The sequence below is a fragment of the Lactuca virosa genome, chromosome 7, assembly GCF_052849685.1.
Source record: "Lactuca virosa cultivar CGN04683 chromosome 7, Lactuca_virosa_CGN04683_v6, whole genome shotgun sequence".
NCBI lineage: Eukaryota > Viridiplantae > Streptophyta > Magnoliopsida > Asterales > Asteraceae > Lactuca > Lactuca virosa.
Genome location: NC_136432.1, coordinates 57,923,618 through 57,949,876, shown reverse-complemented (window position 1 = coordinate 57,949,876; position 26,259 = coordinate 57,923,618). Strand labels below are relative to the sequence as shown.

The window sequence follows — 26,259 nt, the reverse complement described above, 5'->3', positions numbered from 1 at the left end:
ACTTTGAGTCAAGCATAATTGATTTTAAATTACTAGCAATATGCAATTATAAATTACTAGAAATATGACTATAGTACCTACACTTACATTTTTACCACAACACTCAATACACACACAAAATACATGTTTATATATATACAAATACATGTTAATATATACATCAATACATAGAATGATTAGAACACTACATTGCTTCTAAATATACCCAAAAATACAATAATGAAAGAGAATGACCAAGTGATGTTTCTTCTACAATACACTTTAACCAAAACAACACTCAAAAGAAACTTCTCATATTTTTGTTGTTTCTTTTCTCAATTAGTGGTTGTCCAAAAACAAAAGGTCCAGCAACCTTTTTCTTCTATCTTCTTCCTTGTGCAATTCCTGTTAATTGAATCAACCCAAACCTCCACCAGAAGTGGAGATTTTCCTGCAATCAAGAAGACAGCAAGCCAAACACACCCTATTATTGTTGATGTTATTGGACTAACCTGTGACGAGAACGGAACCCACGAGGGTTCGCTGGAGAACATCCACTGCTACTTTGCTCCGCCACCATCACTGTTGACGACAGCCAAGAGCCGTCGGAGCAGCCTTGCTGCCACAAACTGTCGGCAATGGCTTTGTTGCCACCCCCGCTTTCTGCCTCCTTCGATCAGCCAAGCACCGGTGGTGTTCCTCCTGTTCAACCACCGAACAGCCACCTTGACACCTGCTCCACCGCCGCCAGTCGTTGCTGCTGTTGCCTTTCGTTTTCCTGCTATCAGCGATGAGAAAGAACCCTGAGGAGGTTCGTCGGAGATAGGCTACTCCTCCTCCTTGCTCGAAAGATGAACCACTGAGCCACCCTCCCTCGATCGTTGTTTCGATTTCTTCTTCCCTTCGCACGACGGATGAACCACCGGAGGCGTACATGGTGTCGTTTGCGCTTCCTCCTTGTATTTGTTCTTCCTTGTGACCGATCGGGCAAAATATGAGGGCACAAAAGCCCTAAAGTCCTTTTATTATGATAAATAAACACATCAACCCCTACAAATGCTAAGTGATATCAAAATAAATCCCATTTGCAAATATTTATCAAATCTGGTCACTTGTGATTAATGAATTTACTAAGCAACCCCCCATTTGTTAAATTATTTCCCAAAACAAACCCGGAAATGTTTTAAAGCCCAAGAATGGTTACTTTGCGGTTATTCACGACAAACTTCACGAACCGAGCCTAGATCGAGATCACGCATCGAAAGTGAGTTTCTACGGCCCCTCTTTTACATTTTTAATTTTGGGGGAGAATACATGAGTGTCTATTTAAAGTTTTGATGATTTTCAAATCTTATACATAAAATGATATCATACATTATTATTGGTTAAGAGTTTATGAAAATAACAATCTAAAAGGTATAAAGCATTAACAAATTATATAAGTTATAGTAGAATGCTATAAATGATAAAATTATACCTTGTTGTGATATATTAGTTAATATTTATAAAAATCATAGGATTATAAGTAGATTGATATAAAGATATAAGTTATTCAACGAATCCTAAACTGTAATATTTGTCGTATATATGTGAACGAAAATATTGAGAAAGCATAAAAAGACATTATACTCATAACAAAATATGTTATTCAATATAATTGTGTACAAAGGGAATGCACATTGTCTTAAACGACTATAAACGAAGATTTGACAAATATATATAATAATTAATTGAAAATATACAAAAAATCAATTATTATTTTTATACTCCCGATCATAATGTGGAAACGATTGCTAAGTAAACGATATAATTTGTTTTTATAATTATTATAAAAATATAAATCATTTTAGTTGTGATATGAAACTCATCACATATGATAATATAATTAATTCTCAAATTTTTGGGGATTACTACCCAATAAATTATATATCATATAAATTATGCAACTTATCGAACATCGACATAAGTGAGTATTCGGCTACGCGAACGAACATCCTCCTTATCGGCTGAAGTAAAGAACTACTCAAATTATTATCGCCACAATAGTCGAGCGCTACGCTAATCTCACTATTTAACTAATTTCACTAAGCTTCGAAAATCTTAATAATCTAAGATTCGCGTTAGTGACCCTAGTGAACGCGAATTTTATGAGTTGAAGAATTGTCATCATGGATTTTGCGGATTGTGTATCCCGTGTGTGCTTGTGAGAGGAATGTATCGAAAGGGGTGAAAGAGAGAGTTTTATGATGGTGTGTTTTTCCTTCGTAAGGATCAAATCCTGGAATTGACACCTAGCTCTATAACCGTTAATCCAGGAGGGATCATATACTGTAGGTCTATGTACACGACATAGATTTATAATAAAGAACTTTGGTGTAGATCTATTTATTATGGAAAGATTTATGCGAATCGTTATTTTCCGTCTGTGGTTGCTAGCTACAACTTCGTCTGACGAGGCAACAGGCGTCAAGTGTTTCTTTCTTCGTTACTATACGACTGCTTTTAAACGTTAGTAATGATATCGATTCCTCCATTTTTATTTATATTGTGTCTGTGTGGCTTGTTTATTGTGCCTATGTGGCTTGTGGAGGAGCGACGAATAGTGTCGGTTATAGACAAATTGTTATATTGAAGATTTTTACTCGAAGAAGTATAGGTCTAGATTGAGTCAATCCTCCCAATTTGGGCCGAGTGTGTAAGAGTGTTTAGGTTGTTAACTACCTCTCCCTACGACATAATTCTCCGTAAGTAGAGACGTTTCAAAGAATAGAATTGTAAAGAGAATGATTAATATTTGTCGTTGAAATTTTACGAGTGGTAAAAATATGCGTTTACAATTTACCGGTTATTGAAAAGTATTTTGGGATGAGTTTGCCCCACTGGTTAAGTGTCGATTTCCAAATTAAGTAAGATAATACTTAATTAATAATACGACGCGGATTTACAAAGTTTATAAAATTCGAAACTTATGAGTTTTACATATAAACTATACAAATGTTTGTACAAGGTTTTCAAGAGTAAATTTGACTACTTTACGTTTTCACCAAGTGTGATATAACTTTATTTTATATAAATTGGTATTCAAAATCTTTATATAAAAAAAACATTTTGGTCATAAGAACCGTAAGAATTTGTCATAAGTTTGGTTTACTTATATATTTTACAAATGGTGTGTTTTTTGGATTTGAGCAAATGACATTTCTAAATGAGTCTAAATATACTTTTATGACTGAATTATTTTATACTTTTGATAGAAAAGAACGTGTTTATAAAAGCTGGTCAACCAGATAAATTTTATAAAACATTTTTTAGTATAAAATTACTTTGTGTTTTAAAACCTGTAGAACTCACCAACAATTTTGTTGACGTATTTTAATGCATGTATTCTCAGGTTATTTATAAGGTCGGAAGTGTTCGTACAGAAGATTCTCCGATATTTTTATCATACAGTTGTGAGCGCCGGATTGTTAGGCATGTGTAGTAATTTCAGCAATAGTCTTGTCAATGTAATTTCTATTTTGGTAATAAAAGAAGATTGTATTTGTATTGTTCAATGTATGTTCAATAACTGTGATTACTGGTTTACGTCGCGCACCTCGGTGTTTCCACCGTCGGTCGAGGGTGTGACATTTGATGTTATTATCAATTTAAATTATTGTTCATTAATTTTAAACCACTTATGATTATTAATAAGTTAAAGAAAACTTTTAAGAAACATTTAATATTATTATTCAAATATAAAACATATACTAAATGATAAAGTAATAAGATTGACAATTTGCATTTCAAAAGAGACTTGCATGGATAATATGACATATCCATGATTTTTATAATTTGATTTTATTATTTATAACTATTGTTCGTTAATTTTAAAACCAATTATTATTATTAATAAGTGAAAGAAAACTTTTAAAAAACACTTATTATTATACTTAAAATGTTAAACATATACTAAAATATAAAGTGATAAGATAGACAAATTTCATTTTAAAATAGACTTACATGAATAATATGGATAATATGACATATCCATGATTTTTAATTAATTATTGCTTTGAAGCAACATAAACATACAAACATATATACAATATTTAATTAAATATTATCTATATCACATTCCATAACATACGATCGTTAACATGAATCTAATCTAATTTACATTAAAATTTCAACCACAACATACAATGATTGTCTTAAAAGAATACTTAAACCAAGAAAAATAAAATAAAATAAATAATTAGTATATAACAAACTTACAAATTACAAACTTTAACATAATAACATGACTCGAAAAATGGTCCAAAGCCTTCAAACCAACACAAAAACCTTTAAACTTGTTTTCTTTGTGAACTTTGTATGTGATTGGTATTTGTGTGTCTACTCAAAGAGATTGACTTTTTATAGTAGACTATCCATTAATTGCTTATTAAACATATTATATAAGTTATAAAATATTTGAATGGTTAATCATTATTAAGAGACTTTTGAGTGGTAGTCATTCAAATATGAGGTTTCAAATGAATGTTGTTTGAGTAAAAATGTCTCATGAGAGTTTCAAATGAACGAAAGGAAAAATGCTTCATTTATCCCTATTCTAATAAATGAATAAGTTTATTTTCCTATTGACAAATGTCACAATATTAGAAATCATCATTAATATTATATGTCATTTATCATGCCACATGTCAACCTATTAATTCTCTATTCAAATTTTAAATTTTAAATTTCTCACTCTAATCATTTAAATTAATAATTGATTTTTCATTTGAAATTTTAAATTTTAAATTTCACATTCTAATTACATTAAATTAATAACATTAGAATAAAAAATAAAATAAAATTAATATATATTATAAGGTGATATAATTTAATGTATTTATTTAAATCAACGATTATAATTTTATATAACTAAAAACATATCTCTTAAATAATAATTTATTTAAAATAACTGATTAATAATTTTAAGTTTTTACTATGAAAGTTTAATTAATTTTATAACCGTGGTTCTCACGAGTTATAAACTAGTAAGTATATATAGATATAGACATAGATATAGGTAGATATAGATATAGATAGATAAATAGTAGGCGAATACTTGCGTGTTGCGCAGAATACAACAATATATTTGAAATATTTACAAATATATGTTTTTAAATATATCAATGACGTTTTTGTTAGCTCTTATATAATAAATCTTATAGTAAGTTGGTATAAAGATTGTTTGTTTTGAATTATATAATAATGTAGACATTTTTTAAATTCTATAATCTCAGTTGTCTCAATGGCCTCTACCTGCAGATTACTCATGAATAAAATTAAATATAATTTGTAGTTTAATGATATTTATAGTTGTTGTTATGATTAATTAATTTTAAAAAATTTATTTGTTTAAAATTTTAATTTATATCATTGTAGTTAATTAAAGCATCAAACATTGTTTTTGTTTTTAAAGGTATCAATATAATTTTTGTATATAATGTTATTTTTAACTATTGTTGTTATAAGTTATTTAAAATACCGTATTTGGAAACTCTTAATTATTTTAATTTGGTTTCAGAAATTTAACTTTTTTAAAATTTATTTGATGAATATTGTTAGTTTCTTTTATTGTAATTATTTAAAACAACAAACATTGTTTTTGTATTTAAAAATAACATTTTACTTTTAACTATTCTTATTGTAAGTTATTTTTAAGCTACTTATTTGAAATTTTTTAATGATTATAAAAAATACTTTCATGGTTTTTTTTTTGTTAATCTAGGATTACAATTTAGGTTTAACACTATAGTTTATAACTTTTAACTATTTATAAAATAAACTCTCGATTTTTTTTTTCAAGTTTAACTGAAATTTTGATTTAAGTTAACCGTTTAACATTATATTACAATTAATAATTTAAATATTTTGCATAAAATCATAAATTATACCGAAGTTGTGACTTTAAAATGACAATTGCTCATATACGACAACATATTTAAACTAATAAGTTAACTATAATATGTTAAAAATTTAAAGTCATACTTTTATAAATAGAAGTCAAATATGATATTTTAATATTGTAGTTTAGTTAGTTTATGATTAGAATTTAGTTTTTACATTAATTTAACACTATTAACCAATTTATAATAATTATTTGAAAGAAATTGAAAAGTCATGAAGGTTTCAAATGAATGTGGTGCAAGTAAAAATGTCTCTTATATAGTTATACTAGACGAATGACCGCGCGTTGCGCAGTAAAATAATTATATAGTTTAATATGGTTATAATAATAATAATAATAATAATAATAATAAATAGTTAACATTCTTTTTAAGAATATGGTTAATCGAGAAGTTATGATTTTAAAACAAATAAGATACTACATAATGCAATTAACAAAATTATTACATTATAATTGATATGGTTTAATCTGTTGTGAATAGGTTGTACATAAAGATTGTATGCGATTAAATAGTATGTATATTTTTTGATTTATAAATAATTTATACTAATAAATAATGAAAAATTATTATTAGTTGAAAATTGTAAATGTAATGTTTATGTACACATTAGTATCTAATGTAATTATTCGATAATTGACTAAATATGGGGTCTCATTTGTGGTCGTATGCGTTTAGTTTTTTAAGTAAACCTACATGTGTTGAATCATATTTTTTAAAAATTATTAAAATGTGAAACGGAGGAGGGTAGTCAACTACGACACATTCTTTCCAACCTCCCCTTCAAATACCATATACTCCTTATCTTCCCTCCTTCAATTTCATGAACGTCGATCTCCACGTATCTACGTTTCACATTCAATAATCTATTCTCTCCGGAGTTGTATATTGTTGTGGGCCTGAGAACCCTAAAAAGAATTCGGAGGTGGCTACAATAAGCTATGGTTACAGGTAATTGAAATCATTGAATAAGATCCGGATGTCGTTTGCTCATGATTTTGATGATTTTGACAAAAGTCGGGTATTCGTAGGGGTCCCAGGTCTGGATTTAAGAGGATGCATTGTTGGAGTGTTCCTTGCCAATTCCATGTTTTTCCCCTTTCTGTCGCATCATCTCCTCCACCCAGTTTTTGTTTTTAGTTTATTATTTTTTTTAATTTTAAATTTATGGGTTGTTAGAAGGGGAGAAACCACTATAACGCAATAATTTCTACACATTAACCCAATAATAAGTCAATACAACATTAGTTGGTTAAATTTCATATGATTTTTTATTTATTAGGTTTCTTTTGATTAACATGTGATGTTTATGAATCTTAAGAAACATCATCCATTTTATTTGTTGTATTTAATTAAACAATAATAACCCAAATAAAGGTCGTTTGAATTAAGTTGTTGAAAGTGATTTGGTGAGCTTACTGTGGATTATATGTATCAGGTGATGAAGAATGAGATGTTGTTGGCCTATGGGAATGGAAGTGTCATCCTAGAAGAGGAAGAGAGACCAATGCTTTGGAGCATTTAAATGAGCTTCCTGGTTCTGTGAAGTTGGGTTCTGATCCGAATAAGCGAATATGGAAGGCTGATGTCTCTACTCTCTAGTATCTTTTTTTGTGAGATGTCGTCGATTGTTAATCTCGAATTTTGAGGCTGGTAATTGTGACTGGAGTTTCAAATGGATCAATTGGCTTCCGATCAACGCCAACTAAGCATGGTGTGTTCGTGGTTCCAGTTGCTAGCAATTTAAAAGACATAGTTCTTATGAGTTAATTAGCATCGTGGAAGAATAATATTTTGTTGTTGAAGTTGGAAATAAAATTAGAATTTAATATTTATAAACATGTTCTTGATGAAAATGATGATAGGATTAGAGAACTTACTTATTGCCTGTAATGTTTGGTAATTCAAGACATCTAATTTTCGCATTTTTTTCATTGTAGCTTTTGTAGAACTTCTGAATTTCCGCCATTAAATCTCTATGCTGGAGTTTCTCATTCATTTTTAAAGGTTTTAAATCTTCTTTCATTATTGTAGTTTCATATTCTTCAAGAATTGTGGGTAGACCTCTTGTTCTTGCATTCTTTAGTAAGTTTGGAACAAATATAGTTATGAAAACCTATCTGAAATGCAAAGGTTTTGATATTCTATCTTGAGACTTTAACTTCGTTAGAAAATATCGCCTTCACCGGCTGATGATCGGACAACTTGGATTCATTTCTAGGGTATAGTATCTGCTTTAGTTCATCACCAGTCCATATTATCCAATCACACCTGCCATATATTCATAATTCGTTTAGAGTATTTGAAATTATACAAGCTAAAGGAGTTGAAGTTATGAAATGAATGATATAAAAGGATTTAATTACCATGCAGCAGGAGCTAACTAATGAAGTAGAAGGTATAAATAAATGATATAAAAAGATTTAATTGCCATGCAGGAGCAGGTTTTGTTTCATCACTCTTGCCAAATTTTCATTAGAATTGGGAGCATATTTATAAGTACATAAGACAAAAATCAATAATTCATTCATGTCATGTTCTAAATTCACCATCCATAGTTCCATTCATAGCTTCAAAATTTCAGTTATATAAAGTGTGTAATGTGTGATTAATTACTTTGAAGGTGAAAATGTGTGGGGGTTTCAAATGCATGAGGTGTTTGGAAATTTGTATGGGGTTTCAAATGCATGAGGTGATTGGAAAAATGTCTCCTTTATAAGTATAGTTTAGTTCATCACCAGTCCATTATATCCAATCACACCTGCCATATATTCATAATCCGTTTAGAGTATTTGAAATTATACAAACTAAAGGAGTTGAAGTTATGAAATGAATGATATAAAGCGATTTAATTACCATGCATCAGGAGCAAACTAATAAAGTAGAAGGTATAAATAAATGATACAAAAAGATTTAATTACCATGTAGGAGCAGGTTTTGTTTCATCATTCTTGCCAAATTTTATCAGAATTGGGAGCATATTTATAAGTACATAAGAAAAAAATCAATAATTCCTTCATGCCATGCTCTAAATTCTCCATCCATAGTTCCATTCATAGCGTCAAAATTTCAGTTATATAAAGTGTGTAATGTGTGATTAATTACTTTGAAGGTGAAAATGTGTGGGAGTTTCAAATGCATGAGGTGAAAGGAAAAATGTTTCATTTATAAGTATAGTATGATATATATATATATATATATATATATATATATATATATATATATATATATATATATATATATATATATATATATATATATATATATATATAATACTAAAAAATATACGAAAAAAATGAAAAATAAATATTTTAAGGGTATAATAGTCTTTTCAAGTTGAAGAGAGACCAAAACCACAAATAAACTAGCTTAAATGACCACCAATCCAAAAAAGTTGTAGCTTGAATCAAATCTAAGAAAAAATGTGTGCCACATAATGTTTTAAAAATCGGCTCTTTAATTGAACCGGTATGGTGAACGGTTCTCGGTTCAACCAGTTTCTATAGTTTTTATATTTTTTTTTCCTATTTTCCTACACACACATAGACATCTACGAGTTTAAACATTAAAAAATACATATAAATACAAGTTGTAGATAAATCTAAATACATTAAAAAACACATAATCATAAGTTTACATCAATTCACATCCATCAAAAAGAAAATAAAGTATAATACGAAAACAAAATATAGTATTAGATGAATACAAACACATTAAAAAACTTCATAACATTTACCATATGTTTTTATTTAAAGAAATCTAAATAAATATGAAAAAAAACATCAAAGTTTGTCATACAAAATGATTCATTTCCATGTTTTTTTTATTTAAAATAACTAGTTCCACCGATTTAATTTAACCGGTTCAACAGGGTTTTAGTAAAAATCGGTCGGTTCATTCCGATTCAGAAATAGACATAAAATCGGACGAAATAAACTTTTTTTTTTCTCTTGTTCCTGGTCAAACCTATTCAAACCGATTTTTAAAATATTGATATCACATCACCATTTTTTTACTTTTGTCTAATATATATTATTCATTTAAACAAACAAGTGATGCAACAAATGGAATTAGGATTAGTGATGGATCAATGCCATTTTAATGTGAAAATGAGACACGGAGTAGAGATGCCCTAAGGCCTAAGCTGACAAGCAAATCCCAAACACCCTAAATAGCAACTCCTTTACATCTCCATCCCAGTAAACCTCTGCTAAACCCTAGTGCCACGATGAGATTTAGCTGTCACCTCTCAAGCTAACTACAAATTGGAGCGTTATCGACGCCAATTTCTAACACTTCATTTCTCAATCTATGCTTGATATAGGTAATCCTTATCTCTTAATGTGCGAATATTCTGAATAATATTTGACTTTTGTATGTCACATGTGATTTTTTGACCTCAAATTTGTTAAAACCTATTTTCCTGTTCTTAGAAAATTAGCAATCGCTTTGAATTTTTTTATTAGGAACATAACATTTTGAAGATAATTTACCGATTAAATCTCTGTATAAGCAGTGTCTATTGTTTTTGGGAGAAAGGGAGCGTTCCCTATGACAAATCCTACAAAATTAGGGCAAATTGGTACTACTGATAAAATGAATTAACAAACTCAAACTATGCCTTTATATAGAAAGAAAAACATTTGGGTATTTTTACATCACCTCTCTTGTGTGATCTTATTCTTTCTAAAACAAGAGAAGTTGGTGAGCTGAGTGGTAAATTGTTGGTTTTCATGTATATATTCAAAAAATGAATTCAAATACCTCTCGATTTTGTTAATTTACATCTTATGATGCACTGTTATAATGTTAGTTATATAGTTTTAGGAGGTAAATGATGTTTAAAAGTATTTAATTGTCTGTGATTCATTTTTTCATATTCACTGTATCAGAACCTCACGACCCAAGGCTTTCTCGTGAGGCTTAAAATCAGTGATATAACAAAATTTAGAGCTCTCATAAGTCATAACACAACATCTTAAAGACATAAATTGGCTTTCAAGATATGTAGAAAGGGAATCGCTCAAACAATATTAGTTTAAAATCATGCATTGCATATTTGATATTTGATCCCTAAAAACTAAAAGATGATCAAGCATAGATAATCCCTTTTATGCCCTTTGAAGTTTACCAAATTGCATGATATACGATTGTCAATAATTTATAGTTTTCACCAGGATCCCAAATAAAGAGGAATGTCAATAATTACACAATCCAAACGAATTTCCTCCAAAGTATTGAATTTGAAGAGCAACAAGAATATTCATTTGTATTCTAGTGTCACTACAAATGCTTCCAAAGAGTCCATAATCTCATCTTCTTCTTCTATCCTGAGTGATCAGTCCACATCATCATCAACTCCACCTGAAACTGCAGCAGCAGCCACCACAGGTGGTGGTGGACAAGGACAACCATGGAGTTTTCTCAAGTTTTCTTTGGTTGCAGCGGTTACTGGAGGTGTTGCCACTGCTGGTTATGCCACCTATGGTGAGTGTAGTGGTAAATGTTATATTACCTTATTACCCTTCCTCTGTTTTCTTTATTTTTATATTCTTAAATGGAAGGAGAAATATATAGAAGTGACTCAATATTAATATTAATATCAATAACAAATTAACAATTGCAATGCTTTGTATCTCCTTTTGCAGCATATAGTTTAGAAGAAGTTTATGAGAAGACAAAGGGTTTGCGTACAATGGAAAAAGTTTCTATAGGTGATGATTTGTCTTCATTTCAGGTGAGTATGAGTTATCTGACTTAGATGTCTGATTGTCTGTTATGAACTTTCCCTTTTTTCTCTTTGATAACAGTAAACTTAAGAGACAAAATGACAAAAATACCCTTGTGAAATGATGAGACCGATAACAGACATCCTTATTTTCTATTGGAGTGTGAATTACATATCTACTTGTTATAATTGCAGAAATTTCAAACCATGCTAAAATCAACTGCAATGACAGGTTCATTCTTAGTGCTTTCTCATATTTATCTATTCTTTTTACTTTTTTGTTTAATTATTATTTATATATTTCATCTTTTCTATTTTCTTGATGTTTTCAGTTCCTGCTAAATTAGTTGAGCTTTATTTGGAGATGCGTGAATCTACAGAAGAACATGTTCGAGTGTGTATATATAACATAATATAATATAATATAAACCTCTTTCCTCAATCATATATTTTTCTTTTTTTTTTTTTTTTTTTTTTTGCTTAAAAATCTTGTTGTTTCTTAGGGTTTTACAGAACCCTTATCAGAGAAGCTCCTTCCAGATTTGCATCCACAAGAGCAACATGTATTCACATTGGTTTTGGACCTCAATGAAACTTTACTCTATTCTGATTGGAAGGTATATAACTATATATTATAATTATTATATAAAATTTTCCATCTCTTCTTTTTCAATTTAATCTTATCTCCAATTTTTATCCACTTAATAATTACTAACATTTTATTCTATAATGTTTATGATAAAAGCGTGAGAGAGGTTGGAGAACATTTAAAAGACCAGGAATCGATGACTTTTTAGAACAGCTAGCCCAATTTTATGAAATTATAATCTATTCCGATCAGCAGTCCATGGTAAATTACTTTGTTACCCTTCCTCTATTTTCTTTATTTTAATATTGTTAAGACCTTATTTTGTTATCGCAGTATGTTGATCCTGTTGTTGATAGATTAGATGGAAACCACTGCATAAGATACAGACTATCAAGGGCTGCAACAAGATATCAAGATGGGAAGCACTATAGAGTATGTTATTTAAAATTTAAATAAAATCTTTTATTAAATATAATCATAGTAAACATTTTTTTTTTGTAGGATTTGTCAAAACTTAATAGAGATCCTTCAAGAATTTTGTATGTGAGTGGTAATGCTGTTGAGAGTTGCCTTCAACCAGAAAACTGTGTTCCAGTAAAACCATGGAAATGTGAATCTGATGACACTGCATTAGTGGATCTTATTCCATTTCTTGAATGTAAACACTAATTTTTATTTTTTTTTAAATTATATTATTGGATTAAAAGGGATTTATGGGTACCTTATTTTTATTAACTGCAGATGTTGCACGAAATAGGCCTGGTGATATTCGACATGTTCTTGCTTCATACAATGGAAATGATATAGCTAAAGAGTTCATTGAACGTTCTAAAGAATATCAGAGGTAAAAATTTTAAAAATTAAAAAAATTAAAAATTCACGCTTTGTTTTGTAATTTTTGGCAAGATACAAAAAAGCATAATGTGATTTCACCATTTTATTGATTAATTTAGCATCTTAATTGTTTCCACTATCATTAAAATTATTGATTGGTTGCATTTGTTATGGTCAGAAATGAAGGGTATTTTAGACATTTGACATATTTGTTGGGGTGATGATTCAGGAGAATGCAGGAGCAGAAGCAACCAGGTCGACTGTGGAGACGCTGAGTAAAATATGGAAGTGGATTTTAGATTGAGAATGATTTTTTATTCCCATTTGTAACAATATCATTCATGTAAGAATAAAACGACTTTTATGTTTTGAGACAAAATTGCAAAAATGGTCCCTGTGGTTTGTTAATTTCTGTGGGAAAGGTCCAAAAAAAAGTTTATTAGCAAAAAAGGTCCCTATTTGATGGTTTTGTTGCGGTTTTGGTCCCAACCTCGTTAAGTTTAACAGCATGACTGTTAACTTTTGGCAAATGACGGATTTACCCCTGCGACCATTTCTGCAGTTTTATCTTTTTACCAAACTATAAGGACCAATTACGCAATTTTTCTTTTTCATATTATTGAATTATTATATATTAATTATTTTAATTACTTTTTTCTTTTTAACTTTTTTCTTATTGTATTATTTTTTTATTGGATTATTATATATTAATAAATATTATTTTTAATATATTAATAAATATTACTTTTTTTATTAATAATTTTTTCAATTATTTTTTTTTGAATTTCTTCTTTATTGCATTAATTCTTTATTATTATTATTATATATTAATAAATATTATTTTTAACATATAATATTTATCTATTAGTAAGTGTTACTTGTTTGGATTATTAAATTCATTTAATTAATTTTTTTTAATTTTTTTATTTCGTTAATTCTTTTAGTTGGATTATTATATATTAATAAATATTATTTTTAATATATTATATTTATATATTAATAAATTTTACTTTTTTTATTAATTTTTTAATTGATTATTTTAATTTTTTTTATTGTATTAATTCTTTTTTATTGGATTATTATATATTAACAAATATTATTTTTAGCATATAATATTTATCTATTAGTAAGTGTTACTTTATTGGATTATTATTTTTATTTAATTAATTTTTTTTAATTTTTTTTATTGCATTAGTTCTTTTTATGGATTATTAATTTAAATTTATTATTTTTATTTATAATAAATAATATTTTTTAATTGTTTTTTTTAATTTATTTCTTTATTGTTTCAAATAAAAATACCAAAAAAATTCACCCACCCCACATTCTCTAATTTATTTTAAATATTTGGAAGATAACATATTTTGGACAACACCACCACCATCACTCAATCACAACAAACCACTATCGGGCCGTCTCCAACTCTGTTACTATATATACAAATATATAAGTTCTGTAATTATTCACGAAATGAGATTATCGTGTGTATTTTAGTTTTTGTGTATTCACATATATCTAAATTTGCTATATATTTCAATAAACTTATGATTTTGACATATATAATTTCCCTAAAAATATTTCTATATTAATTACCAAATCTGAGTGTTTGGTATTTTTATTTAAAACAATAAAGAAAGAAATTAAAAAAACTAATAACAATTAAAAAATATTATTTATTATAAATAAAAATAAAAATTTTAAATTAATAATCCAATAAAAAGAACTAATGCAATAAAATTAATTAAATAAAATTAATAATCCAATAAAGTAACACTTACTAATAGATAAATATTATATGCTAAAAATAATATTTGTTAATATATAATAATCCAATAAAAAAGAATTAATGCAATAAAAAAGAAATTAAAAAAAATAATAATAAAAAGAGTAATATTTATTAATATATAAATATAATATATTAAAAATAATATTTATTAATATATAATAATCCAATCAAAAGAATTAACAAAATAAAAAAATTAATTAAATGTATTTAATAATCCAAAAAAGTAACACTTACTAATAGATTAATATTATATGTTAAAAATAATTTTTATTAATATATAATAACACAATAAAAAAGAATTAATGCAATAAAGAAGAAATTCAAAAAACAATAATTAAAAAAATTAATAATAAAAAAAGTAATATTTATTAATATATAAATATAATATATTAAAAATAATATTTATTAATATATGATAATCCAATAAAAAAACAATACAATAAGAAAAAAGTTAAAAAGAAAAAAGTAATTAAAATAATTAATATATAATAATTCAATAAAATGAAAAAGAAAAATTGCATAATTGGTCCTTGTAGTTTGGTAAAAAGATAAAACTGCAGAAATAGTCCTAGGGGTAAATCCGTCATTTGCCAAAAGTTAACAGTCATGCTGTTAAACTTAACGAGGTTGGGACCAAAACCACAACAAAACCATCAAATAGGGACCTTTTTTGCTAATAAATTTTTTTTTGGACTTTACCCATAGAAATTGACAAACCACAGGGACCATTTTTGCAATTTTGTCATGTTTTGATAAACAAAGAGTAATCATTTTTACTATGTTCAAAACCAAATTCAAACAAGGAACAGAGCTTATTAGGCTGTTTATTTATTTATTAAATTTTTATATTTAAATTATTATTGCTATTAAAGTTTAATATTAATTACTATTATTTTTTCTTATATAATATATTGATAGAATAACATATTCATAAATTTTGGTTTACATGTTCATAATTCTATTTAACTTTAATATCAGTAACTTTTTACTAATCTACAATTCTTATCCTCTATATATTTATAAAAAATAAAATAAAAAATACATACCACCATATCATCATCGTACAACCCCAAAATACAGTAGTACAATCCACCTTACCACTCTTCAACACATTACAAATATGGTCCCTATACTCATAGTTTCAGATTTGGTCTATTTTTTTGAAGTATTTTCAAAATCTTTCCTAAATTTGGTTTCTATTTGGCTATAGTCCCCCACTCAAATAAAAGGACTTTGGTATCTTTTTATAGAAATTCTAACCAGTAATTAGTGATTAATAAGTCATTAACCATTTGATCAGACCCAAAAAAAATTGTATTATAATATATTTTTGTGCCACAACCTATATAAATCTTAGATCTGCCACTACATACAACACCCATACAACTCCACATCAACCCTCACAACTCCTATCACACTCTCATTGGAGATGTTGTAAGGTTGAGGTAGCGAGGTGTGCAATCTCACTGCATCTATACAGTGAGTACAAAATTGGATGTGGGGTTGCGGTGTACACAACCCACCCTTTTTACTCACTTTTTGGTCTCATGGGTGTGCTCTTTCTTCCTCTCATTTTTATTCTCTCTCTATTTATTCACTTGTTTTGTATAACTTCTTAAAACTTGGAAAATGAAAGGTGAAATTTTTTCTAGGTGAAACTGGGGAGTGAGGGGAGGAGGATGAGGTTTGATGTGAGAATATGAGAGGTGTGGAAAAGCGAGAGGTGACCACACCTCTTAGCCTAAGAGGCAACATGTTGTATCTCACTTTTTTCTTTTCCTTTTTTTAAATTTAGCACTATACATTTAAGTGTAGAACTGAGAGCTTGTTTTGTTCTTGGATTTTTGTTACTTTAATGTGATTTTCCTTTTTGGAAATATGTAATTGAGTAGAAGACACAATCGTAGTTTTATATAGTTTTTTCGGGTATTAAGATATTTTACTGGAAGTATAGTCTACGGTAATTGTATAATTAAATGCTAAACATAGCTCAAACACATTAGTTTAATACAATGTTAAAACTAATTAATTTTGCAACATGTTTACAATGTGTTTTTAAGAACTTCTAGAAAATTTTAGTTTTTTAACTTTTAACAAAAAAAAATCGAATCAAATGAGTTTAAAACGTTTATTTCAAACAAAACTTCAGAATCTAAAAGTTATTTTTAAGATCTATTAGCTTTTAAGAACATTTAATTATTAGATTTAATATAATTCTACACATTTCAAAAATTTATAATTATTGTTGTCGAACACTTCAATACAAATAAAAATTACACCAACAACCGATCAATTATTTTTCTCGAACACTTCAATACAAATAAAAATTACACCAGCAACTTACCAGTGACCAGTTTTCAAATATCAGCTTCCAACTTCCAACTTCCAAGTATTTACTATCATTTTCCGGCTACTTTTATAAACATTTGAAAATTTGTGAACACATGTTGAATACATGTCATTTGACCAAAATTGGGTTACTTCCAACGAATTTCGAATAAACGCGGCCCGACTTTGACTAGATGGGCCTAAGCTGAAATTCTATTTTCCACACCAATAACTTTTAAATACAAACACATACCGATTTAGTAACTTGTACATTATTCATAAAACATCATATCTTATTCTGGATCTAGCAATTTTAGTATATTATTGATTCTTCTTCTACTATATAAACAAGTTCTTCTACCTGTCGTTCAATTCTCAGTCCTAATCCGGTTAACATGGTAGCCACTTTGAATCCGGTCAACCACTGTCACCAACTGCTCTCAGCTGCTAAGCACAACCACGCCTGCCGCCTTGTAATAACCGCTTCTTTCAACGAGGTTGCCATTAACGATGGTGATAAGAGATCAAACAAGTCAACTCGCTTAGCGAAATCGATCTCAAACCTCTTGAATCTGTATATCGAAAAGCCATCGCTCAAAAACTTTCTCCACCGTAATGACTGGAACGTTGTTGCTCAGGCGGAGGCGAAGCTGGAGTTGCCGACGACGTCACCGAAGGAAGACATTTCGAGTATATGGCGCGACATCCACGGTTGTTCCGATTGGGAAAACCTCCTTGATCCGCTTCATCCTTTTGTTCGTAGAGAGTTGATTAAATATGGCGAGTTTTCTCAGGCGACATACGACGCTTTTGATTTTGATTCGTTCTCGGAGTATTGTGGAAGCTGTCTGTTTAATCGCCGGAAGTTTTTCGAAAAATTAGGGCTCACGAAACATGGTTATGATGTGAGAAAATACATTTACGCCATGTCGCAATTTGAAATCCCTAGATGGCTTGAGAAATCATACGTGACTGATACATGGAGTAAGGATTCCAATTGGATGGGTTACATTGCTGTGAGTAATGATCTGGAATCGAAGACGATCGGAAGAAGAGACATCGTGGTGGCGTGGCGTGGCACTGTGCTTCCTTCCGAATGGTATGAAGATATGCAACGAGATCTCGAGCCATTAGGGCACGGAGAAGCGAAGGTGGAGCGAGGGTTTCTGAGTATCTACAAATCGAAGCGTATGTCAACACGATACAACAAAACCAGTGCATCGGAGCAAGTAATTGAAGAGATAAAGCGATTAACGAAGTTCTACAAATCAACCGGCGAACAAGTGAGTCTCACGATCACCGGCCACAGCCTGGGCGGCGCGTTAGCTTTACTGAACGCGTACGACGCCGCCATGACGTTTCCAACTCTTCCGATAAGCGTGATCTCCTTCGGTGCACCTAGAGTCGGAAACATCGCATTCAGGGATGAACTCCACCACAGAGGCGTCAAAGCACTACGGATCACAATCAAACAAGATCTAGTCCCTCGAATGCCAGGTATCGTCTTCAATGAAACTTTACAAAAATTCGACGATTTGACAGGTACCCTTGATTGGGTTTACCACCATGTTGGAGCAGAGTTGAAGCTTGATGCAAGAGCTTCACCTTTTCTGAAACGTGGGTCGAATTTCATCGGTGTTCATCATCCTGAGACGTATTTGCATCTTGTTGATGGATTTGTGAGTAGCAATTCGAGTTTTCGATCGGATGCTAAACGGGATTTGGCACTTGTGAATAAGTATTGTGATATGCTTGTAAATGAGCTTAGAATTCCTGCATATTGGTATCAATTGAGGAACAAAGGGTTGGTTTCGAATGAATTTGGGAGATGGATTAGACCTAAAAGGGAAAATGAAGACGTACCTTCACCTATTGAAGAAGAAGAAAATTATGATCTGTAGCAATATGTTAATATGATTTTTTTGTTTTTATTTTTTGTTATATAATTGATGGTGTTACAAATTTGAAATAAATATTCTAATTCGATAAATAAATAATCCGACATCAAACAAATTTAATGTCTATCAAAATATACTCTTTATTTCTTGGAGGCCCGCATAACACCTTTTGGGCCAGGTGGCCTGGTTTTTCACTTTTCATGTCTTTTTCCTGAAAATAGGAAACAATGGATTAGGTGTAATTTAATGCCAAACTTTAAAATTTTGATCCAAACCAAAAAAGATTTTTTTTAAATAAAAAATCAGATCCCATAAAATAATAAGAAATTTCTAATTTATAGCGTTCAATATTAATGAATCCACCTTTACTATGAAAATATAAATCAAATCAAGAAACCAAAATATTGATATATATCCAAAATCTTTAAAAAAGTGGATGAAAACGAAAAACTCAAGAAGACAAATTTAGGAAGAAATAAAGAATGGGGTTTATTGACTAGAAAAGGAAATATAATCATCGGACATTATTTTAGTAATGGACAAAATAAAAACAAAGCGTAAATTGATACCTGGGTGCTTGTGTGTACATGTCATTTAATTGTGCTCAACTAGCTTTCCAGCTAGTCTTTTAATATATATCGTCTTTAAAAAAAATGTAAGTCTATTCATCGTAATATGTTAGTTATTATTATGAATGGAATGTTATCTTCTTCTATCCAATGTCATTCTTTAAATGTTTGTTTTACACCTGGTTTGTTAATACGGAATGAGAGGAAAGATGACACTTCCACCCTAGATCACCTAAATGATTAAAAATTGGGTTTTATTGGTTACACGAAAGAATAGGGAAACATTATCATTATCAATTCTTTTAGTAAAAATTGGGTTTTATTGGTTACACGAAAGAATAGGGAAACATTATCATTATCAATTCTTTTAGTACAATTATTAGTGTCATCGACGAAAACCAAGGGTTAGTCACCAAAATAATCAAAATAAATGTGGCACAATCATTATAAGGACAAAATTACAAAAATGGTCCCTGTGGTTTGCCAAAAGTAACAAAGTTAGTCCATATAAATTTTTTTTGATGCAAATGGCCCCTGTGGTTTGCAAAACTTGCACAGATGACCCTTTTTACTAACGTCGTTAGTATTCAGCCGTTAGGGACTGAATTAGCAAGGATATTTTCGTCTTTTCAAGTATAAAGGGACTGGATTCGCAACTTTGGGTAAATCATAGGGACGATTTTTGTAATTCTGTCTAAAAATGATAATAAACAAGGGGAGGAGGATTCAAACTTGGGACCTCCTTCCCCCTCCTTATTCAACCAAAGCTCTAACCAACTACGCTAGAGCCAAACTTGTTCTATAATTCCGAAAATTAATTAATATTATATAAAAGCGTAAATATATAATAATAAAAAAATTAATAAAACAAAATATATTTTTTGCGTATTGTAAAAAAATATTTTTTACAAAAAATTTACTTGTTTTTTTACGTATTTGTTTTACATAAAATATTTTTTTAATGTATTTAAAAAATACGTTTTCATATACTATATTATTATATTGCTATGATCCTAAAACATATTTTTATGTTTTCATATAAAAATACGTTTTTTTTTCTTTCACATAGAAAAAAAAAGTTTTTTTACGTATAAAATATGTTTTTTATATATTTAAAATATACATTTTGTGTAAAATGTTTTTACGTAAAAACATTAAGAACGTGATAACATAACGTAAAAATATGTTTTAAGATCAAATCAAAACGACTTATATTTTTTACGTAAAAATGCGTTTTCATATAATATGTTATCACGTTAACGTTTTTAAGTAAAAAAAACGTTATATGGGTGAGGGATCAATCACCTATACGTAAAAAAAACGTCTTTAGTATGCTTTACGTAAAAAACATATTTTTACGTAAAAAAAACGCATTTTTACGTAAAAAAAATGCATTTTTATGTAAAAAAAACGCATTTTTACATAATGTTAACGTCTTTAGTTTGCTTTACGTAAAAAATATAAGTCGTTTTGATTTGATCTTAAAACATATTTTTACATTATGTTATCACGTTCTTAATGTTTTTACATAAAAACATTTTATACGAAAATGTATTTTTTAAATATATAAAACACATATTTTATACGTAAAAAAACTTTTTTTTTCTATATGAGAAAAAAAACATATTTTTATATGAAAACGTAAAAATATGTTTTAGGATCATAGCAATGTAATAACATAGTATACGAAAACGTATTTTTTTAAATACATTAAAAAAATATTTTATGTAAAACAAATACATAAAAAAAATACGTTAAAAATATATTTTGTTTTATTAATTTTGTTTTATTAATTTTTTTATTATTAATTATTATTAACTTTTTATTATTAATTATTTACGCTTTTATATAATATTAATTAATTTTCGGAATTAAATAACTAGTTTGGCTCTAGCCTAGTTGGTTAGAGCTTTGGTTGAATAAGGAGGGGGGAAGGAGGTCCCAAGTTCGAATCCTCTTCCCTTCATTCTTATCATTTTAAGACAAAATTATAAAAATGGTCCCTATGGTTTACCCAAAGTTGCGAATCCAGTCCCTTTATACTTGAAAAGACGAAAATACCCTTGCTAATTTAGTCCCAAACGGCTGAATACTAACGGCGTTAGTAAAAAAGGCCATCTGTGCAAGTTTTGCAAACCACAGGGGCCATTTGCATCAAAAAAAATTAATAGGGACTAACTTTGTTACTTTTGGCAAACCACAGGGGCCATTTTTGTAATTTTGTCTTAAATAAGGAATAATCGAAAAGGGATTTCTTGATTACATGGAAGAATAGGGAAAGCATTATCATTTCATCAAATAATTCTATCAATAATACACAGCTTACAAAATTACCAAACCGTACAAGATTATCTATTTTAACCACATGTGTGTTACAACTTACAAATTGGAGTTTTAACATTCTATTTCCACTAAGAATACACACAATATCAACAACAAACAATACATGATACATCCACACAGCTAATACCTAACTAATCATATCAACAAACACACCATCACAAATCACAACCACACAACAACCCCCTTCTTCCCTCTCAAACATTCGCCCCTATTTTCGAAACTTGCGATAACGCATTATCGTACTGTTTAACATTTCCTCTCTCAGCATTAAGCAACTGTTGTTCTTCATTCTCTTCTTCATTATTAAGACACGGAGGAATGAAGGATCTGAATACACGATCCATATTTGGAGATTCCTTTAACTCATGGCTCACGACTTCAAGTGCCGAGGACTCAAAAAACCTGTAAAATTTCTTGCTACAAACGAACGCGAAGACGAGAGACATTATCGGAAGTGGGAAGATGACTGGGGTGAAGTAGAACTGCTTTACTCCAAAGTAACCCACCATTGTGAGTTGGAACAGTAGTAATGAGGAGACGATGCGAACGTGGATGTGTGGCCACATCTTCCCGTAGCTCTCGTAGGATGGAACATAGACATTGAGTACCTGAAAGATCACGATATGACAACGCACTGTTAAGCTCCTAGATCTTTGTATTTTTAAATTTGATCGGTTTGCTAAGTAGGAAACCGATCAACTCTTTGTACATCCTACAGATAGTAGGATGTACAAAGAGTTTAATCACTTCGATGTGACTATAGAAAAAGTAGGTTATTATTTAATGACTTTAGTCTGTATTTATAAGTACAACTACCAAAAGATTTGTGTTACCTGATTACGGAAGACTAGCCATCCTAGTCCAAAGTATATTGCCCCAAATGGAATAATTAGAGGAGCAATGACCGAATAACAGATAACAATCGTGAGAATTAGCATGTCATTAGGAATTTTTGTTGCATATCCAAGATTTCCTGGAATCCATGCTTCTTTTATATCTGATTCAGTCTTGCAAAGATATTTCCTCTTCAAATGGAATACAATCAACGGAATTATTCTCGATAACTCCAGCCCATAACCAACAAAAAACCTAAATTTTAACACAAAATTAACATAAAAAATAAATCAACATAAATTCTTAGTTACAACTTACAATCTGTTTTGTTCTGTAGGAACTTTAACTTACTTGAGAGCCACGAAAGTGAGAAAGAAAGTAGCGTTGCCAGGAAGACTTGTTGCCAGCTTGTCAACTATGGAGTCAGGCTTTTCCTGGATATCCTTAAACGAATCGAAAAGGGTCCCACCAATTGTAACACCGATAAAAACATTAAGCACCGAAAAGTAAAAATATTTCCCCGACGCCGCCCTCTCCGCGTGACTCACAGTCGGAATCCCCTCCGCCTTCGACAAAAACAAGAGAAATTTCGGAAGCAAAGCGAGAAAAATAATAAGCGCAAGTTGAGGAAGATACGCCCCCAAAACTGTTCTAATCATATCCTGATCAAGAATCGGCTTCAAAAACGGAAGCAATTTCTTCAAATTAGGTAACGTCGTGAAAGCCGAAATCAACCCGATGGGAATCATGTAAAAACATATCGTCAAGAATACGATGAAATACACAACGTATTGTCGGATCTCCCTTGCGTAAAACGATTTCGGTAAATTCGTCCATAAAATTTGTCGGGGCTCCGGCGCGTTTAAAACCGTCCACGTGTCAACCATCCGGGCATGCACGCTTTGAGCCGCCGCAGCCGCCGTTACTCTATTAGTGAAGAACACCACCGCCGCCGCTTGTTGCTTCTCTTTCACCGTTTCTTTCTGCGCCGCCTCAAGCTTAGGGGTCAATTCGGTAATTTTCTCATTGTAGTATTCAATCGAATCCACCTTTTTACCAATGAGCCCAAGGAACCCGATTTTGTGGGTCGGAGTCGGAGCTTCCGGGTTCATCTCTTTTATGGTTTCGGCTCGGGTGAGTTTTTTCTTACATAATTGTAATTCTTCGTGGATTTTGTTGACTTGTTTGTTTTCAGTTACTATAAGTGATTTGTAGAAGGTATCGGGGTAGATTGATTTGAAGTATGTGTCGACTTGTTCTTGTGGAGAAAGGTCTTCCGATGATTTTGGAATGTCGCGGACTAAAATGGCGAATTGTTCGGCTTTTACTTCCGGTGACATTAATGCGGCGGCGCGTAGATCGGATACGTGTTTGTATGCTTTCCATAAAAGGAAATATGTAACGAACGATACCCAATAGCAAGCTAATACGAATGCCCATAATCGCGAACCGTGTTCCTAAAAGAAACAAGTGACGGAGTTTAATAATAGAAAGTTAATTGGAACATCACATCAATAAATTATAAATGTATATATTCAATATTCCAAAAATAAAATAACCAATTATCTAATTACTTATGTTATTTTATTAAAAGATAATACTAATAGTTACAATGTTATTTCTTACCTTCTAAAATATCTTACCTTCTAAAATATCTTAGCTTACGATAAAACATAACAAGTAAAGTCCAAAATTGGTCGCTTGGTATCTCAAAATTGAAATATCCATACAAATTTGTTCCTTTGAGTTACCAGCTATATTTACTCAAAACTGTATTTTTTATTTTTTGTGATAAAAATAGACCAAAGACTCGAACTACATTAATTTACTCTAAAGTAAAAGTAACATACTTCTGAAAAATATTTCTTAATTTTTTGATATTTCTTGATTTATAAAATATTTAATACATTAAAAGTTCTAAATATCATCCATGATATTTGATTATTCTAGAGCTCTTTTATATAATTTTTTTTTAGAGAAATTAAATATCCTCCTAATTTTGTTACTACAAATCCTCCTACCTAATTAAATGATTAGGTGTGTCATTTTATTATATTTAGATATCATTAAATGAACATTAAATGTGATATATGTCATCATTTAATTGGGCAGTAAGATTTTTAGAAACAAAAAGTAAAAGGATATTTAATTTCTCTTTTTTTTATGTTAGATATGAGATTTACTAACTTTGAGATGTGCCATCGAAAGCTTGTCTAGGTCGTTGAAAGCATTTTTCCCAGTTGAATCCACGACTCGGGCGATTTTTTCAGTGGTGGCAAGCGGCAAACATAGTGGTAGCAATACAATACCTGATAGAACAAATATCCCAAATGCTGGAAAAAAAAAAAAAAAGATAATTGATTAGCCTCTAAATTTGGTGTTTGACATGAATCAGTGTTTAATTTTGGGGTTAGAGTTTTGATTCACCACATATTCCTACAATTTTTTATGTTTTATGAAACAATTCAAATTAAAAAAATTGAACTAATCTTAAACGTCAACATGCTTTACACCAGATTATATTATTGTAAAAGTTGTTAACGAGTGAGCAAACGTCAAATCGAAGTAACACTAGCTCGAAAAATCCAACTGAGATTCAAAATTATAATATGGAGAGAGAGAGAGAGAGAGAGAGAGAGAGAGAGAGAGAGAGAGAGAGAGAGAGAGAACCAGTGCCCAAGAAGACGAAGTAAACAGCAGAATCAACTCCAGACAAGGCAATAACATCATCTTCAGAAGAAGAAAAAGCTTCACGGATCCAAGAAAACGGATTACGTGTCTTCGATCTGCTTCCCTCCCATGGATCCATACCTTTAAGGATCCGATTCGGGTAATAAACAACTGTGTTCCCTGGTTTCGTGCACAACCAGCCGAACAAAATCATCAGAATGACGAAGATGATGAACGAAGTAGTCAAGGAAGTAATAAACGAACTCAAATCCATCGCTCTCCTTCTCTAAAATCACAACTGTTCTCTTCTGTATCACTCTCTACGAACACACAGTTATGAATTTCATTCGAATCTGTTTGAGCAAATTAAAGGGTAGTTGAAGAATAATAGTTACCGTTGGATAAGGGAAAGTGAAGCAAGGTGTAGGTTAAATAGAGTATACGTAAAGGTGAGGGCCTCAATGGGTACACTGTACAGAGGTGCAATCATGGCTGTTTTCGCATCGATGGTGGGAACTCAAAATATCAATGTCCTCCCCTTCCCCCTTGCTATAAAATAAAAACTTCGTCGGCAGCATCACATGTTACAAAAATAAGCATTGTAAATTAGGACCTTAATTTTGATCCATTTGCAAATTATAGAAATATAATAATCATATTTAATTGTTTTTTTATAGACATAATTAACTAAAATAGCAATGAGAAAATATTAATTTTTTATTAAAGTGGATAATAGACAAATTGAAACATGTTTTTGTATAA

The 26,259-nt window shown here is 30.0% G+C and overlaps 3 protein-coding genes and 1 long non-coding RNA gene across 6 annotated transcripts; 3 read left to right on the top strand and 1 right to left on the bottom strand.

Annotated features, from left to right (window-relative positions):
- Positions 1-240: 240 nt before the first annotated feature.
- On the top strand, positions 241-3,533 carry LOC145123414 (uncharacterized). The gene is made up of 2 exons (XR_013715131.1): positions 241-1,243; positions 3,371-3,533. It is a non-coding gene; the product is annotated as an uncharacterized LOC145123414 (long non-coding RNA).
- A 6,546-nt stretch (positions 3,534-10,079) lies between these two features.
- On the top strand, positions 10,080-13,477 carry LOC145123473 (mitochondrial import inner membrane translocase subunit TIM50-like). Of its 3 annotated transcripts, none has more exons than XM_079058684.1 (11): positions 10,080-10,242; positions 11,096-11,405; positions 11,567-11,655; positions 11,842-11,878; positions 11,979-12,040; positions 12,150-12,263; positions 12,392-12,496; positions 12,569-12,667; positions 12,737-12,893; positions 12,977-13,079; positions 13,299-13,477. In XM_079058684.1, the coding sequence occupies exons 2-11, from the start codon at positions 11,114-11,116 to the stop codon at positions 13,342-13,344; spliced, it is 1,104 nt and encodes a 367-aa protein (XP_078914810.1). In that variant the 5' UTR covers positions 10,080-10,242; positions 11,096-11,113; the 3' UTR covers positions 13,345-13,477. The 3 variants fall into 3 exon arrangements, with proteins under 3 accessions (XP_078914810.1, XP_078914812.1, XP_078914811.1); XM_079058686.1 differs by having other exon boundaries at positions 13,248-13,477; XM_079058685.1 differs by having other exon boundaries at positions 10,131-10,242; positions 11,086-11,405.
- A 4,062-nt stretch (positions 13,478-17,539) lies between these two features.
- Positions 17,540-19,196, top strand: DLAH (alpha/beta-Hydrolases superfamily protein). The gene has a single exon (XM_079059940.1). The coding sequence runs from the start codon at positions 17,579-17,581 to the stop codon at positions 19,082-19,084; it is 1,506 nt and encodes a 501-aa protein (XP_078916066.1). The 5' UTR covers positions 17,540-17,578; the 3' UTR covers positions 19,085-19,196.
- Positions 19,197-21,980: 2,784 nt separating this feature from the next.
- Positions 21,981-26,032, bottom strand: ERD4 (Early-responsive to dehydration stress protein (ERD4)). Its single transcript, XM_079058563.1, has 5 exons — positions 25,498-26,032; positions 25,015-25,160; positions 23,179-24,284; positions 22,827-23,082; positions 21,981-22,601 (listed from the first exon to the last, which is right to left on the bottom strand). Exons 1-5 carry the CDS (start codon positions 25,769-25,771, stop codon positions 22,188-22,190), a joined length of 2,196 nt encoding a protein of 731 aa, XP_078914689.1. The 5' UTR covers positions 25,772-26,032; the 3' UTR covers positions 21,981-22,187.
- Positions 26,033-26,259: the final 227 nt, after the last annotated feature.

What these genes read in the sequence shown, in the direction of transcription:
- ERD4 (XM_079058563.1), bottom strand. Translation starts at nt 25,771, where the DNA reads ATGGATTTGAGTTCGTTTATTACTTCCTTGACTACTTCGTTCATCATC. An exon ending in CTCACTTTCGTGGCTCTCAA is followed by an intron (nt 23,083 to 23,178) that starts GTAAGTTAAAGT and finishes GTTAAAATTTAG; the next exon opens with GTTTTTTGTTGGTTATGGGC. An exon ending in GGCTAGTCTTCCGTAATCAG is followed by an intron (nt 22,602 to 22,826) that starts GTAACACAAATC and finishes GTGATCTTTCAG; the next exon opens with GTACTCAATGTCTATGTTCC.
- DLAH (XM_079059940.1), top strand. Translation starts at nt 17,579, where the DNA reads ATGGTAGCCACTTTGAATCCGGTCAACCACTGTCACCAACTGCTCTCA.
- LOC145123473 (XM_079058684.1), top strand. Translation starts at nt 11,114, where the DNA reads ATGTCAATAATTACACAATCCAAACGAATTTCCTCCAAAGTATTGAAT. An exon ending in CTACAGAAGAACATGTTCGA is followed by an intron (nt 12,041 to 12,149) that starts GTGTGTATATAT and finishes GTTGTTTCTTAG; the next exon opens with GGTTTTACAGAACCCTTATC. An exon ending in ATTCCGATCAGCAGTCCATG is followed by an intron (nt 12,497 to 12,568) that starts GTAAATTACTTT and finishes TTGTTATCGCAG; the next exon opens with TATGTTGATCCTGTTGTTGA.